General features: G+C 35.6%; 1 protein-coding gene across 2 annotated transcripts; it reads right to left on the bottom strand.

The window, feature by feature from the left end:
• Positions 1–1,537: 1,537 nt before the first annotated feature.
• Positions 1,538–14,460, bottom strand: LOC103696993 (E3 ubiquitin-protein ligase At3g02290-like). 2 transcript variants are annotated; one of them, XM_039128389.1, is made up of 5 exons: positions 14,322–14,460; positions 3,756–3,897; positions 2,579–3,011; positions 2,227–2,336; positions 1,538–1,843 (listed from the first exon to the last, which is right to left on the bottom strand). In XM_039128389.1, exons 2-5 carry the CDS (start codon positions 3,810–3,812, stop codon positions 1,817–1,819), a joined length of 627 nt encoding a protein of 208 aa, XP_038984317.1. In that variant the 5' UTR covers positions 3,813–3,897; positions 14,322–14,460; the 3' UTR covers positions 1,538–1,816. The 2 variants fall into 2 exon arrangements, with proteins under 2 accessions (XP_038984317.1, XP_038984316.1); XM_039128388.1 differs by having other exon boundaries at positions 3,776–3,897.
• Between the last annotated feature and the right edge of the window lie 2,779 nt (positions 14,461–17,239).

The following is a 17,239-nucleotide window of genomic DNA, read 5'->3' as shown; positions in this document are numbered from 1 at the left end:
GCTGGCTTCACAAAATCATTCCTTCGTTAACCATAAAGAAGAAACTAAAAATTCTAAAGCTGGAAGAAATTAACCATAAAGGAGATGATATCCAATTCATCAACTCCCTCACCTTATGAGATCTTATCAAGCTCGGCAGCAGATGTGGCCTTCTACTATCTAATGAGGGGCTAGAGGCATCAACCATCAAATTGAAAATCTTGGAGCCGTAGAGGTGCAAAAGAAGTGGCTATTAGATGGCCATTTTTTAACAGAGCCTAAGGGTGTTGAAGGCCTCTCTAGAACTTTTGGGTCGTTGAATCTTATGCTTGAAATGCTTAAGGATCATGCATCATTTCGCTATTTTAGCTGTCTCATATTCTTAGTGTATGTTAGTCTCCTTTTGGGTTCCAGGAATCTGCTGTTGCACCATTTGTTATCCCACTTATCCTTCTGTTCGTCGTTTGTCATTCAGATGCTTTCATCCAAAGCAAATATCATTTATTGAATAGCAGAAAATATATGTTCGGTGGCAAAAATATTCCTCTTCTCTATGTTCCTCAAATAAATTTCTTCTCATGCTCAGTAGTGCCATCTCTTAAAAATTGTCGTCTCCAAATCAGAATGTCAATCCTGAATTAGAACATGAGAGGAATAATAGATCTAGTTAAATCCTCTGAATTCTCGATGAACCACAACTTAAAACATCTAAGACCATGAGTGATTAGATCTGGATAAAAACATAGCAGAAACTGTAAACATAACCACACAATTTGAAAACTGATACCAAATCAAAGTTGGAACACCGGTGCAGGAGAATAGCTCTATTTTATATTTCAACATCACACAATTTGAACAGGTAAGATTGGGAACAGAGTTATAGGCGCTTGGATATCTGAATCAAGATAAAGCAGCAACTGTAAGGATAAACAGCTTACAAATTCACATCTACATCATTCCTATAAAGTGCTTGCTTGAAAAGTTGAGACCTATTTGTCTGTGCCAAGAATGTGATGCTTAATGGCATCCATGACAACAGGACCCACCACAACATCTAGGCAAGCATTGAATCAGGGTAACCACCTGGCCCCTAGAGCAATATTTTTATTAAACATTGCTGCCACTTGATGGTCATTTGATTAAAATTTCACAAACTTCAAAGAAATCCTTAAAGGCATTATTTGTTGGTAAGGTTTCTTCCAAAGGTTCAATTTTTATTCACGAAGAAGGGTCCCTGCTTTGCATAAGGAATACATGGCTAGGAAATCCAATTAGACTATCTGCTGACCATCCATCTAGCTCTACTGGGACGACTAAGTAATTTCCAAGTGGAATCTATGTTCCAAAACCTGTCGTGCAAGAATCATGATCTTGCAAGCAGTGAAAATGAAATAAGAAACAGAATAGGGATATGCCAAGAAACAGACAGTTACAAATTGCACTTAACAGTATCTAGTTGTTGCTTAATCAAACTTTTCTAATATCTGATTTCTTTTATCAAGATCTTCATTTAATAAAAAATTGGGAGAAAAGGAAAATCAGAAGTAAAGGCACAAGGTTTTGCAACAATGCTTTTATTATCAGAGACAGTGCTATAGCTATCAAAACTTTCAGCTTATGGTATGTAATACAAGGTAAAACAGTAGCATCAAAAAACAGTTGTTAATCAATGTGCTAGAGAATTTTTACATATGGACATGTCAGTATATTTGAGAACTCTGTCCCTTGATAGATAGCTCTGTGCTGGGGCTGCAGAACTTTTATTTACAAACACTCCCTCCAACACTACATGCTCTGCTATTTCTCTACCAAAATGTAGAGAATAAATAAATTTATATCATGGACTCTCGCAGAATTCCATCACCTGAGACATCATCAAAGTACTGATAAATTAAAAGAGCATGCAAGGACTAAGAAGATATTGAACCTCTACTGATCCTGAATGTGTTCTATCTATTCCATAATTTAGCAATAGACTGAAGCAATAGGTAAACATATTAACAGATATAGCCAAAAAAGAAGGAAAATGATACAAGAATCAATCAGAGGAAAGAACTTCACGGCCATTAATTTAACAAACTTTGAACACTTTGCATGCAATTTCTGAGAATTCTAGAAAATAAATGAGAAGACAAGTAAACATATTATATCCAGTATTACTGGCCTAAAACTGTCAATCAAATGAACAAATATGAACAAATATATTAAGTAAGAAAAAACATAGAGGAAAAAAACATCATTAGATACCTTGCCACAAATTGGACAACTATCACTTCTTTCCATCCATTCATATATACAGCTCAGATGAAAATGATGAGAGCAATTTGTCACAATTTTTGGATTTTCAGGAGTATACTCTGTAAAATGAAAAGGAAAGTAAATAAATTAAAGAATCTACAAAGGAAAGATGACAAAAAAACTACAATTCCTCATCAAAGATCCATAAATTGAATAACATACAGGGCTTTCCCATTAGAATTCATATTAGGACATCTCAGACAACCTATTGAAGCAACACATTTTGTATTTAGTTATAAAGAAAAAAGAAAAAAAAAAACATAACAATATGATCATGAAAACAAAAGAGAAACCAGTATACCATCAAGACATGTAGGGCAAACATCTTCATCCTCTGAAGTCGCTATCACATAACCAGTACCATAAGCTTTTGCATATAGATTTTTCTCTGATTCAGAATGGCTAGGTTTTTCTTCCTCAGTTTCTACACTGTTCCATTTTTTAATGGAAACTAAATGTTCCACTGCAGAGCTACTTCCATTTCTTCGACGGGTCTGTGATTCTTCCTGTAAGTGGCTCATAGACTTGTCCCTCCTCAAGACCAACCCATCACGTTGGGAATGAGATAATCTAGGATCTGTATCATAAGATGGAGGTTGAGGGACAAGGTGGTAGGTCTCAGACAATGAACTGTCAGCTGAAGTGGTTCCAATGCCTGTTGATGTCAATGGAGTTACTGCTTGAACAGGGGAAGCAACTGTCTGCACCTCCAATCTTTGAAACATTGCGCTATACTACAAGGGAAATGAAATTGAGTGAGAAAATAGTTACTGCAAAATGTATGGCAGAAAAGAGAGAGAATTAGAAACAGGATTTACAAAGATAACCTTCAGAATATAGCTCTATGGAGAACTTATAATCTGCTTGACATGGAAAATAGATTCATAAAGTGTGGTACTCCCATTTACTGACATTTACTGATGATGCCAAACCGAGTGGGCCAATATAATATAATAGCAATGGCATTCCAAATATCTCAGATTGCATAATTGACAAAGTACGCAGTTATAGTCCAACTCAACATTCATAATTTGCCTAGAGAGAGAGAGAGTCGCATTTATCTGTATACAAAACGTTACTAATTCGTTCACCATCACTCAATAGCAATTAGCCCTTTGACCATACTGTTTTGCTTCTTTATTCATCTGTGTTTGACTTTCATATCATGCTGGAGACAATAATTAATGAAGGGTCAAAATGATTCAGAGAAGGCACCACAGACGGGAAGTAGAAACATCAACATGGAAAACACAGAAGCATGTTCACAGACAAGAATTTCCCACATAAACACAGGTTTCTTTTAGGACTGATCGCAAAGAGACTGTAGATTCTACCAGCAGGTCAGCCATATATGACATCATTTTTAGCTAGGCGCACCATAATCAGATATGGTCCAAATGGAAAATATGATTGGCACAAAGCTATGATAAAAATTATGGTAAGTCGATGTATAATAAAACCTGAAATGTAAGCAAAATCTGTGATTTTATAACGTTACCCCACTGAACAGCTGATGAAAGAAGTATCTTAAGCATATGCAGTGCCTATACATGGGATTGCTTGGATGGGCATATTCTTCAAAATCCTCTGAACATGGACAACAGCAAAATGCTCCCATACCTATATTTTTCCCGATATATCCAGAAAAAAACACACAATATAAGGATCAAGCCCAACCAATAAAATAATTACATCAAATAAATAAAATGATTGCACTTGAAGCCAAATACTCAGGATCCTAAATCACCTCTTTAACAGATTTTAGGGGAAGAGAAAGAACTTCTAACTTCAGCAATTACTGTACAGAACCTTACACAGGAACACGAAATTTGAACAAAAAGTATGCGATTGTTTATACATCTATATTCAAACAAAAGCAGGAAGCTGAATGGTGTAAACAAATAGATGTTTTAATAACATTCAGCACATGATGGGCCAGCTAACATCAAACCCATCAAATTATTGACAAGATGGTAGAGTGTCATCAGCTTCATCTTAGATGTGCCTCAGGAGTATGATCTTCTTTTTTGCCAACGAGTAAGATGAAAGAATTAGTTGGCTACATCAAAATAGGAATACATGCAAACAAACCAACTATGCTTAGGATTCAGGCATAGAAATGAAAGAGAAATGAAGTAGATATTGATGTTTCAGACAAGGTCCGCCGTACCGGACCAGACCAGTACGGTTCCGGTTCGTGCCGGAACCGGGCGGTACGAACCGGCTAGCTCTTCCCCGCTGGAGCCGGAAAAGAAGAGAACGAGAGAGAGCGCGGGGAAGAGAGGGAGGGAGGAGATCTGTGGCCGCCATCGGAGAGCCGCAGAGGGGCGGCGGAGGCCGGGGGGCGGCGGAGCCCGGCTAGGGACGGGGGAACCTGCAGGGGCGCGGTAGAGGCCGAGGCCGCGGCCGCGTCCCCTCTGCGGCTCTCCAATGGCGGCCACAGATCTCCTCCCTCCCTCTCTTCCCCGCGCTCTCTCTCCTTCTCTTCGTCTTCTTCGTCTCCAGCACAGAACCGGCCCGTACTAGTTTCCACGGCTCCGGCGTACCAGTAGCTAGCCGGACTGGTTCGTACCGATCGATATGGGCCGGTTCGGCATACCATGGTTTCAGATGATATGAAGAAGAGCCACTTTTTGATAATGAAATGAGCACCGGCAACAAATCAGAAATGTCAACCAAATCTCATCAGAATTCATCAACTTTTATTAATAAAACATATATAGTACTTTCTTTGCAAGTATTGCTTAGAACATTCCCATCAATTATATTCTGAAAGATAATTAAGCTAAAAAATACTCTTAAATAGTATAGAGGCATCAAGATGATTTGCACCACAATATTCCAGAGCTTCACAAATCTTCTGCACAACATTAAATTGTATCCACCTATATTCATCCTAAAAATACAAAAACACCATCATGATGTTGCCGTAACGAGGCTTAATCATGTAACATGTTAACCAATCTTGCATGTGCCAAATCATTTAACTTGTATGCTGCATGGGAGAGGGAATTGATTAATCAAACACTGGCTGAAAGGACCTGTTTACAAATCAGACACTCTTGGTATGCTATAAATTAGCCAACATGCCAAACTCCGACGCAACTCTCATAGGCTTGGTGGAACAAACATAATTTGGCATGAGCCTGCGAAAAAAGGGTAGACTCCACTTCCAAACCTATAGGTAATATATCCCCTATTGTCAAACTTTTGATGCCTTAGTTTTCAAAATGAATGTTGGGCAAGTTGGACCTCATGCCCTTAGATATAAGTATAACCTCTTTAGAGTTTGAAAGCATAAGACATGTTGATAATGATGACGATGACAAATTAAAGAACAAGAAGTAAAGTGGATGCAGCAGTGTCCCATGCGACAAGAGAAAAATAACAAGGAAAGAGAATGCCAAGAGCAAAGAAACCACACTCCCCCTTAGTGCACCACCACTACCCCCCACCCCCAACGTGCACAAATGCATGCAAACACCAAAAAAGAGAAAAATGAAGAGAAGGAAAAAGTGAGGAAGGAGGGGGACAATCCCTATTTATTTTAGATTTGTTTTAGATTTGACTCAACTATGTAAATCTTTTTTGGAAGTAGGTTGTTTGCTTCATATTTTCTTGCTAATTTTGTGTTAATTTAGAGGGGAAATTTTCTATTGTTTTTTGAATCATTTTCACTAGGACCATTGTCCATAAGTTCTACTCTAGGCCTTCTCCTTCTGGTAAGAAGGCAGGCAAGCCTCGGAATCTATTGAAAAAACAACCAGAAGCATCTGCATCTACCAGCGAAGATAGATGCTGAGGAATTAGATCATCAAAAGTAAAATAAAAAAAGGGCCTAGGTTGGTTTATAATAGGTTTTAAGTAGCTTTAATTTTGTTTTGCAATAAGTTCCTTCGTTTTCATGCCGGGTTCCATGTTAATATGTGTTTTATTGTTTTTGGACGCTCTGGGTTATTTTATGTCATGAAGTGAATAGATTAACGGTAGTGGAGTTTTTGGATTGATTTGGAAAAAATATATATTTCCAATCACATCATGTTAGACTCCAAACTCTTTAATTTTCAAGTTCAAGGTTCTTTTATGATTAGAAAATGTTAACGCTATTGAGAGGAATATAAACAGAAGTCAATTAGAAGCAACAAAATTTGCACACTCTATGGGTTGCTTTGAATGTACTAGCTTGCTTATAGATTTATTTCCTAAATATTTGTCCATTTCTCTCCCACTTTTTCCTTTTCTCTGTCCCCTCCTATTACACTTTTTTCTTTTAGATTAGAAGAATTATTTTGAGTCAAACTGTTTTAGATTCATAAATTCATTATTGGCAAGGTGGGGGTCCTAAAATTAGGAACCAATTTTTCATGGGTATTTAGTCTATAAATAGCGGTCCATAAGGAGTAACAAGTTTTTCCCAATTTATTGTTTTCTTTGAATTAATTAGCTTGTTTATAAATGTTTTTCCTCAATTACTGTTTCTCCTCTATTAACTTCCTTTCCTTCTTCTCTTCCACTCCCATTTAGATTTTTCCTCATTTTAGTTGAGTCAAATCTAAAACAATTTATTAACTTCCTTTCTCCCATCCAATTACTCTTTTTCTTTTTTGAATGTTTTCATTGAGAATTTTCATATCTAAAATGATGTAAAACTTATTTCTGCATGTATCAATTTATTTGCAACCTTAGCACTAAGGGACTGCATCAAAATCACTGCTTTAGAATACACCTAAGCAGCCACCTTAGGCAAAGTTGCTCCAGGGATACATTGCCAAGTTAGGCTGCCTATATATGCAACCTAACCATGGGCAGGCATGTACCTGCTGCCTATATAAGCAACCACCTTAGGCAAAGCTGTGCATCCTTATTTCCAGTGATTAAATGCAGTGCATAAGACCCCAAATGCAAATGTGGTCCCTTAACTGCACTATATTGCCTACATGCGGTTACTATATACAGCAATACCACACATGGGCTGAAAGGACAGTCCATAGTACTATGTGGCCATATTTGTGTCTCCATCAGCATTGTTTGGTTGCATATGTGGCCCGCTTAGCATTATGGCTCCAAATATATGCCCCATTCTTATAGGGGTCTATGTACATGGAACAATGTTCAAATTAATGGTTAGGGTGAATTTGAGTTACAATGATATTGTAACTGCTTTTATTAGTATCAAGTAATAAGACTCATATTAATTGTTATTGCTATTAATATTGATATTATTTATAGGGCTAGAGCCAGAAATTTCCCTTTGGAGGGGGCTCAGAAAATTGTATTGACAACATTTATCTTGGCTTATTATAAGAAATGACTAAATTTATTTTTATAAAATAGCAAAGGTATTTTAAATTGTGTTTACTTTTCAATTTTATTCATAGATTATAATATCGTATTGAGCACCATATTTGATTTAATTTATAATATTTAATAATTTAAATAAATTCAAAGAAATATTTTGATCTAGCATGTTATATATCTAGCCAGATTATTTCAGAGATCAATAATATACTTATGGGATTGTGTGTAGTCAAGATTTCTTTTGGTGATATAATTATTATGAAGGTGATTCAGAAAACTAGAAGCATTTTATTGTTTCTCATTCATAAATCAAAACAAAGAACAAAAAAAAACCTGAGTAGGTTCTCAAGAGAAACTCATGGATGAATTTTTCTTTTTCCAGTAAATTAGTGGCATGACACCACACATTTTATTCTTTGTTTTGGTAAGAAACACCAGATTTTTTATTGAAGTGGTAATATGAGAAAAGATGGAGAGAGGGTCAAAGACCATCCATGGATAGAGCAAACAGGGCTACACGAAATGAGAGTTTAATCAAGAACGAAAAGGGTTGTTTTAAATTTTTTGAAGTGCATATAGAAATTATATTATAATTTAAAAATGCAAAGTAGTAATGATTCATTTTGTGAAGAATATATGAATGCATGCACCAGCAAACAAAGAGGAAAAATAAGAAAAATAAGAGAAACATACCTGTCTCTCTCTACCGAAATGTGCATGGGTAGGGATGGACTCTTTGGAGAAGAATAGATTTTTTCCAGGCTATATATTCAATCTATAGATGAATGGATTGGTCCCGTTCTAAATTTTTGAAAAGAATATAATTCTAATGGGGTTATTTCGAACTTTCCAAACAAGGAATCCTCATTATGATCTAAACTTTTAACTTTTAACAATATCGATTAGTAACAAATGCCATAACAGAATTAGTAGAATAGTGCAATCCCAAATATCAATGAATGAGAGGGGGCTTTACACAGGAGATAATATGGGAACTTTTGGGGTGGCACATAAGAAGAGTCTTCGGATGATCAAAAGACAAGCCTTACAAAACTAATAGGTGACTAAGGATCTTTCAGATCTTGAGGGGACCATGGCCCCTGCTGGCCCCCCAAGTCTGCCCCCGATTTTTATCCAAAAAATAGTATATGGTTGTTTTTGTTGTAGTTCATGTATTTTACTAATTTTTATTTGGTTAAAAAATACAAACCACATATGTGCTACGCAATCCCTTGACTGCCTACATGCCATGGCAACTTTAAAAACATTACTTATTTCTTTCTTTCCTTCCTTCTCCTCCACTCTTTTTTTCCTTTTGCTGTGTCTATCACCACTAAGCTGCTGCTATGGCCATTATCATCGATGGCTTCCACCACTACAATAATCAGCATAAGCTATAGCTATCACGATTTCAACTGCCATAATCAGGAGCTCCTATCATTGTTGCTATGTTTGAATCATTTGCATGACCTCAAAACAGCCATGTAGCGCCTAGGCACTATGCACCCGTGGCTGCTTGTTTCCACTCTTCAAAACATTGCCAAACATAACAACAAGATCTCAAACCTCATTATCTTGTGAACTTTTGTCAAAGCAATTTTCTTACAGGATTGGCCGGAAAAAACAACCCATTCAGGGCCTCTTTGGATATTTCTACAAGATTGGGATGAAAATGCTGTAGGAATCGGGTCTGTTGACCCATCTAGCTTGCATTTTCTAAGAGCCTATCCAAACCCAACCTAAGTCATAGCCTTTGGGCTGCAGGAAGAAAAAAAAAAAGAACCTATGAAGGTCTTTTTTTTCTTCCCACAAGATTCGGGCAAGATGGTATTTGGTTGATACAAGGCCATGCTTAAATGGCGGCCCAATTCACAAATCCTATAGGATTATCAGCCCAATCTTGTAGAAATATCCAAACAAGCCCTCAACAGTTTTCAGATTCTATTGATATGTTAATCCCAAATAGAGTATCTAAACAAGCACTAAAAGCAAAGTTGTAGATAGGTTCTCGAATAATACTTTTGAACTTAAAACATTAACCCATGAATCAATATACATGAGAGAGAGAGAGCAATATTCCTAATTTTCTATTCGACACAAGAAAAGGGCGGTGTCTTGTATCGAAATAATAATGATTTTTGCTCTTGTTCGTCAAAGATTACTATTCCTTGCTTTTCGGGTTTATCAGAACTCCTTTTTTTAGATTCATAAGAAGTAGTAGACAAACAAAAAGAAAGGGTTAGGGGAGGAGAAATTCATTGAACAAATAGAACTTCTTTAATTATTCAATTGATTTAAACTTCTAATTTAGAAAAATTATTCAAACAAAAAAACTAGCAAGGAAAAAAGGAGTTCAATGAGAATTTCAATAGTAAATTTATTGCCTAAAGCAAATGCTCAAGTAGGAAGGACTCTGTTTGTCTCTGTCAAATGAATATATACATCATCAGTATTTTGAAAAGCTCTCTGTCTCTTTCTTGTGACTGCATTAACTTCTATTCATATGAACATAAAGAAGGAATGATGGTGTAGAAGCAAAACATGGGCCCTGGTCAATATTTATTCTTGTTCACTTAAAATATCCTCTTTAATGATGCTGCAAAAATCTCTCAATCTCATTTCAAGAGCAGAAACCTATGAGACTCATCACCATGGAGCATAACTTAGAGATCACCAACATGGAGCAGAGGTGAATACCGCATGGAATTTCTCTATCTTTCCTATGGACATGAAAACACCAAATACAAACACCTTGATCAAAAACAGTAGCCTATTCATAGTTCTCAATGAGTGATAGCCTAATCGACAAATGATACTGCCTCCGGCTAATGCTCGAGCCACATGTCAAATATGGATCCACATATAGGCAAGATTGAACATATGAACTAGGATATGTAGTGGAAGCTTATTAAGCAAGCTAGATGTCCTCCCTTTATATGCTAGCAGAACTAGAAGAATACACCAAACTAGGAACAACCTATTTCTAGTTCAATAAAGCTGATTCTCAAGGCTCCAAAATCACCTAAGAGGGACACAGCCCATTCGTTTGAAGGTTTCACAAAACCCTTCTTAAAACATAACTCTGAAACTTGAGCTCTTATAATTCAAACAATAGGAGAATGCATTGTTTTGTTTAGGGTTGCCCAAGCCATTTCTCCTGCCAAGAGCTTGTAGACCACCCATATATTGAATGCAAGGATACATAGGAATTAACCAATGCAAACAAGATGCCACACCTTGTTTATGTCATTCCAAAATGTTGCAAAACAAGATATTGTTCCTCCACAAGAAGGAATCACAATAGGCATTTTAAACTTGGGCAACTGAGAATAATACATTCGACAAACATAGGGCTTGCTTGGTATTGCTTAAAGTCATTCTCAAAAATCGGATTATTTAAATTTTTAATTAAAAAGTACATTTTGGTATATCTAGTGTTTGGTAACATTGTGGAACTACTTTTTTATATATAAGCTTACCATATTTGAAAGACAAGGAGCAATGTCATGAAAGAAGCAAGAACTTACTTTTCTAACTTCTTTTTTGGCTTCTGTTTCTTGTAGAAGCACTTCTAATGATATTATCAAACACTTAAGCTACATTTGGTTTATAGAAATGAAAAGAATCAGAATAGGCATCAATATACAGTGAGAATGGAATGCAGGGAATCAGAATCATAATTCTCAATCTATTGTTTGGCCACGAAATGAAGGAATGCATGGAAAAGGAATAGCAATTCAATTCTAATAATTAATTTAGCTATTTATATATTAGAATATAATTAATTTATATTGCTTATCCAAATATATCATCAAATAAAGGGTAGAACTAAATTTATAATAATAATCATTACAATTCTTTCAAGAGTCTTCTATTATTCTATATATCTATATGATGAACTTTTATCTAACTATTACAATATTAATGGTCGTTATTTTTACATATCATGTTTTATTCTTTTCATTTTTAATTAGCATTCTTATCAACTGGTTTTTGTTTTTATATGAAATAATTGTATTTATACTTGAAATTTTCAATGTAATATTTTACTTTTGAATGTAAAATTTATTTACATATTTTTTATATTTTTGTTTCCATTTTTGTCCATATTTCCTAATTTTTAATTAAAATATTTTTATATGTTTATATTACAATTGTATGTAATTACTTTTTTCTATCCATTTTTCAGGACTAACTAGACCACAAGGTTCAGTTTCTCATCTGGAACCAGCAAATGAATATCCATTTTTAATTTCTATTTTCTAATTTTATCTAATATATTATTTTTATATGATACAATTTAATTATTTTTATTATTCATTAACACACATTAGACATTGCTTATTTGCTGGTATATAATAAATAGTACACTGTTAAGTAACAATTGATATAATATTACAATGCATACTACTTGATATTTTCATTATTTTCTAATAACATATATTTAGTTAAATATTAGTTAAATTATTTATTTTTATTTTGTATTATAATTATTAATAATTAACTCGTATCAAATATATTATTTATTGCTATTTTATATTATAAATATTGCTAATTAGTTAATTACCAAAATATCATTCATTCCCATACTCATGGGAATGACCATTCCTCCCATCTAGGAGTGGGATCACCATTCTTTCATTCCAAAGGGCTTGTGATTATAGAGGAATCATTATCCCATTATTTAATGTCATACCAAGTATTGGAATGAGGCCAAAGTCGGAATACCCATTCCATTCCAATACTCATTCCAGTCAACCAAACATAGCATTATTTTTTCAGAAAATACATTTTCTACTTTAGAAGATACACATATACCATTTTTAAGCGTTACCAAGTGCACCAGTAATCTGCCAACTTATAGAGCAGTTACGAGATGTCCATAGAAAGGAAACCATCAAGACCTTGCAAGATTATTAAAAAATTATATGATCATGACTAGTTGATTCCATATCTACGTACTGCAACCCATCACAAACAACATAGTTGTTTTCTTTTTCAAAGAGAAACAATTTTTTATTGGCTACCAAAAAAGGATCGTTATTTGCACCATACGTCAATCTGTTATCTTCTACAAAATTCCTCAAAAAATGTCAGGAGAGATGACTTGGTATGTCTCATGTGACTGAATAAAAATATTCCAGTATAGATCAAGTAAATAAACATCTCTTCCATCAATTTTACCATGAAACTCTTCTTTAACAAAGCATACAATACAATGAATAAATAGATGACCCTACAACACAAAATCTAACTGCTCTCTGGTACTAGAAAACTTTTGATTTGATATTAGGATGGTATGCCATTTGTTACATTGTCATTTTCATGATCTTCAAACCTATGCTATATGTACCAGTACAGTTCATGACCACCAATTCACACCTCAGCTTGATTATATCAAGCTTCACTTCCTTAAATCTCAGTAAGAAAGTACAACTGTTAAATAATGTCTGATCTTAAAACTCTTCTTTTTTTGTGCGTGCGCATTGTGAATTTTTCAGATTTAGGAATTTCATTAAGACTAGGAACTTCTAGCATTTTATGTACTCATTCAATATGCTTTTCTTTTCAATTCCCACCACATTATCTTTTGGTACTATACCATAAGCTTTACCAGAATCAGTAACAAGTCTGATATCTTGGTCCTTACTCCTAAAGGCAATTTTTTTATTAAATAACAAAGTGAGAAATCTACCTATATCTGCAGGTTCTTAGGGTATTCCCATAATGTTTAATAAAAAACGAAAAAAACTAATTTTGTGTCCCTAGTTTGCGTTCGCAACACTAATGGGTCAAACCTGCTCCAGAACAAACCACCCAATCCCTCTCCTGCTTTTACTTCTTGAGCCTCAATAAATTATAAGAGAACTAAGTAGTTTACTCCATGAAATCTCATATTTCCCTCTCCTGGACGCTAAGCTAATGAATTATTTAATAATGCATGTTCTACATAATGCATGATATGCAGGTATTTTCCTCAACATTTAACAGATCAAGCATAACAAAAGCAAGTGATGTTCCTCTCTAAGGCATTTTTCATAATTTCACCACACATTAAAAATTTCGATAAACAGATATGGGCAAAAGCATTACATATGCAACAAAATACCAATCATGATCTATTTAATCACAAAATAATCATATACAGGGGGGAAAAAACAAGTCAACTCATGCCAAGCTATACTCAGCAGTGCACAAGAACAGCCTTTACAACCTTAATCCTTGATTAGAACTGCAAAATCTAAGTTGTCAATCTTTTTGGACAAAATCTACCAAGAAAAGAAAGGATCTTTCCGCTTCCCAATACCTCCCCATCCTCCCCCACCACCCCAACACCCCCAGAAGAAACGAGAAATAACACAAAAAAAAAAACAAAAAACATGACAAGATCTGCCATTTTAATCAGCAAACAACCAAGATAAACAACAAACAGCTATTATCTCTTCGCGCCATGAAACCCTAAGATCATGAAATGCAGACACGAACCCTTGTCTCCATCGATCCCACCTCTGAATAACAAATTCAGATGAAAATTCACTCATACAACCGCACGAACAAGCGATTTCTTTGCGAATTAGAAAAAAAAAAAAACATCACTGTCAGATCCACCCGATCAAAGAAAGCCAAAAAGTCAGGAGAATTCATATGATGGTCTTTCTCCACATAGCAAGCGATCAAACCAGCAAGAACGGGAACTGGAGATCTAAAAGCACTACCTGACGAAGAATCGAAGGAAGGGATTTTACCTGTAAAGAAAGCAACAGGGCTAGGGTTTAGGCCCCCTAGCATTGACGGAGAGGGACGGGGAAGCAGAGCTCCGCACCGCTGAAGTGAGAGGAGCTGCAGAGAAAGAGAAGGAGAGAAGCGTTGGACTCGGTGGGGGTGTCGGGGCGCTAACGCTATCTTACGGAAGAGCGTACCGAAGTTTATAGGCGGATGGTCGATTAGCCGCTCGTGTTGCATTCGGATGCATCTGGACCGTCCATTTTTCTCGTTAAACCTACTTGTAGGGACCCCTAGACGTGACGGTGCATATGGGCTGACAGGATGTCTTTGAATGGAAGAAATGAACGGTTGATAAAAGTGTCCTCATACGCATCCTTATGCTTTGTACATAGAAGATTGTACCGTTAAAGCCGCCTGACCTTTTTTTTTTTTTTTTTTTTCGAAAGTGCCAAGGACAGCTTTCCATCTCCAACTCATGGAATAGAGTGATTAGCTGAATAATTAGCCACCTAGTCCGCAGTTCCATTAGTTTCACGAAAAATATGTTTGACCTGAAAGATCCCTCCGTCTCAGGCTTTGCTTTCCCGGCTAGGTTTTAATACATAAAATTACACGTCGACACCATCAACTTTCAACCCTTTGCACCTGCATCCCTTTTTATTTAAAAATTTTCAATTAAACCTCTTAACTTTTGATGTGAGCCGATGAACCATTAATGATCATTCATCAAAATGCCCTTCAGCATAACGAGGGCCGACCAATGTTAGGAATTAGGGCAAAATCCCTAACTCTTTTAGCCCACCCATCACCAACCCATGTCGGATGAGATCGTTGTTCGGTGACCCTCCACTTCGATGAGATCCTTCTCTAGCAAGTAGCAACCCTCCAACGAGCATCCAATTTCTCTCCCGATTGTAGGTGTTGTTGACATTCCAACAACCATGGTCAATGTCATGCTAGGTTCAAAAGTCACGAATGGTAAGAAAATAATTGAAATAAACTATCCACAATTCCACATCATGCTAAAAAGTCCACTGGTTAAGAGACCAAACAGAGTTCCATCAATTCATTTAGTGCATTGTGACGATACAGCTAATTTCGGCACCTAGTACACTGCTAGTCCATATATTCTTTAATCTTATCAAAGGGGTACCTAGCATGGAGTGATGACTATATTTAGTTGCACTCTTGTGATTCTATATAGTAGTGGTTTTAAATCACCTTCACTTCTAAAATCATCTTCCAAACAGTTGAAGTTAAACCTGTTCTTGAGGACATGTTTCCAAGATCATTCTGGAGCAACAATGTTGGGCTGAAATTTGAGGACGATAATGCTCCTCAGTCCAGCCTAGCCAACTCCCCATGCGAGAGACTCCATGCAAGGAAGCATCATTTGCGATGAAGCGTCGTCCATGAGTCTATCCCCAATTCGTCTTTGTCAGGGCTTTCAATTGTCATCTTCTTTTCTTCCTTTCACCCTTTTTTTGGTTGCCGCGGTTTCTTGTTTTTGTGAGGTATCTAATGTTTGATATACAGTCACACTAGCAATTAGAGAATTTTTTGGTTGACAACTTTTTTTGAATGGATTTATTTGACAACTATAAAGAGGGTATGACTCTAATTTTGGATCGTTTCTTAGCTTGTGTAATCTATTTTTGACGAAGGTTCGCACTAAGTTTATTGATTGCTTAAACAATTTAAGCATTCTTCCTGTCGGTAACGGGGGATAAAATAATGATATGCAGCTCAAGAAGCTGACCCTAACTAGATAGGAATAAGATTGGTTATATTTTCCTCGCATCTTAACCATCAAACCATGTATTGTTAATCAAATTAATTTAAAAAACATTAGCAGCAAAAACCATGTTATTTAGAAACACTATAACAAGTGGTTATTTGAGTAAAAATCAGCTTATTACAAATAAGATTATCTTTCTAACTTGGAAAAAGCAAACCAAGGACAACAAACCTATTTGAGACTAGATAGCCATGAAGGAAGAGCTCCCAAGAGTTTCATAGACTTTGTTTAAGAATCAGTAAGAAGATTGTTTTCATATCAAGTTGATAGACCTACCTTTGAGGAGTAGTAAGTGATCATTATCTTAGCAATTAGTTACACAACGTTTCTTTCTTTTACTATTTTCTCTTTTTTTTGTGATTATTTCTTCTGTAAGATCATCACCAGCCTCCATGTCTACGTTATGTTTAGGACAAATCTTAACCAAATGCTCAAGGGATCATTGCTAGGAATTACTTTTTCCTTGATTCTACCATGCGATCCATGTCTATGTCACCTCAAGATCTTCAAGGCATCTCATATGCACATTGCTGAGATCAAGATTGTTTTGTAGAGAATTTTGATGATTTCTTTTTCATTTTCTTCATTTAGTAGGTATTTGATCTTTTGTTTATCAAAATATCTTCATCAAGATCCAGATAATTATCTCTTGTGTTACGTGTGGAAATTGTGTTTAATTGTCTATGTGTAAATTTAACTATTTGTACTATTATTTGCTGCAATGGCACCATTTCCACAGTTTCCTGGTATCTTGGTTTTGCAAATGGAAATGATGGAGTACATGTATAGCAGCAATATTCATGCAACTTAATTTTTTCAAAAAAAAAGGGTTTAAACTGTGGTTTTCAGCAATTGGTATTGGGATGATTGTTGTTACTTTACCTATTGAGGGTTTAAGCGCCTTATGTATTTTAACATTTTCAGGCTCCTTTACGTTTTCATTTGACTGCCTTTATGTCTTACTAGGTGGTGGCATGTCCTTGTTATGTTCCACAGACAACAGTTTTTTAATTTCACTTACTGTGATAAACGAACATCTGACCATGGCAATGATTTTTAACGGCAGTTTCTTTTTTCTTTTTTTTTGTTCTCTTTCTCTTTTATTCCATGGTTTTGTTTTTCCACTGGTTGTGACAAAGG

Source organism: Phoenix dactylifera, chromosome 7 (assembly GCF_009389715.1).
Source record: "Phoenix dactylifera cultivar Barhee BC4 chromosome 7, palm_55x_up_171113_PBpolish2nd_filt_p, whole genome shotgun sequence".
NCBI lineage: Eukaryota > Viridiplantae > Streptophyta > Magnoliopsida > Arecales > Arecaceae > Phoenix > Phoenix dactylifera.
This window is presented reverse-complemented; position numbering and strand designations above follow the sequence as displayed.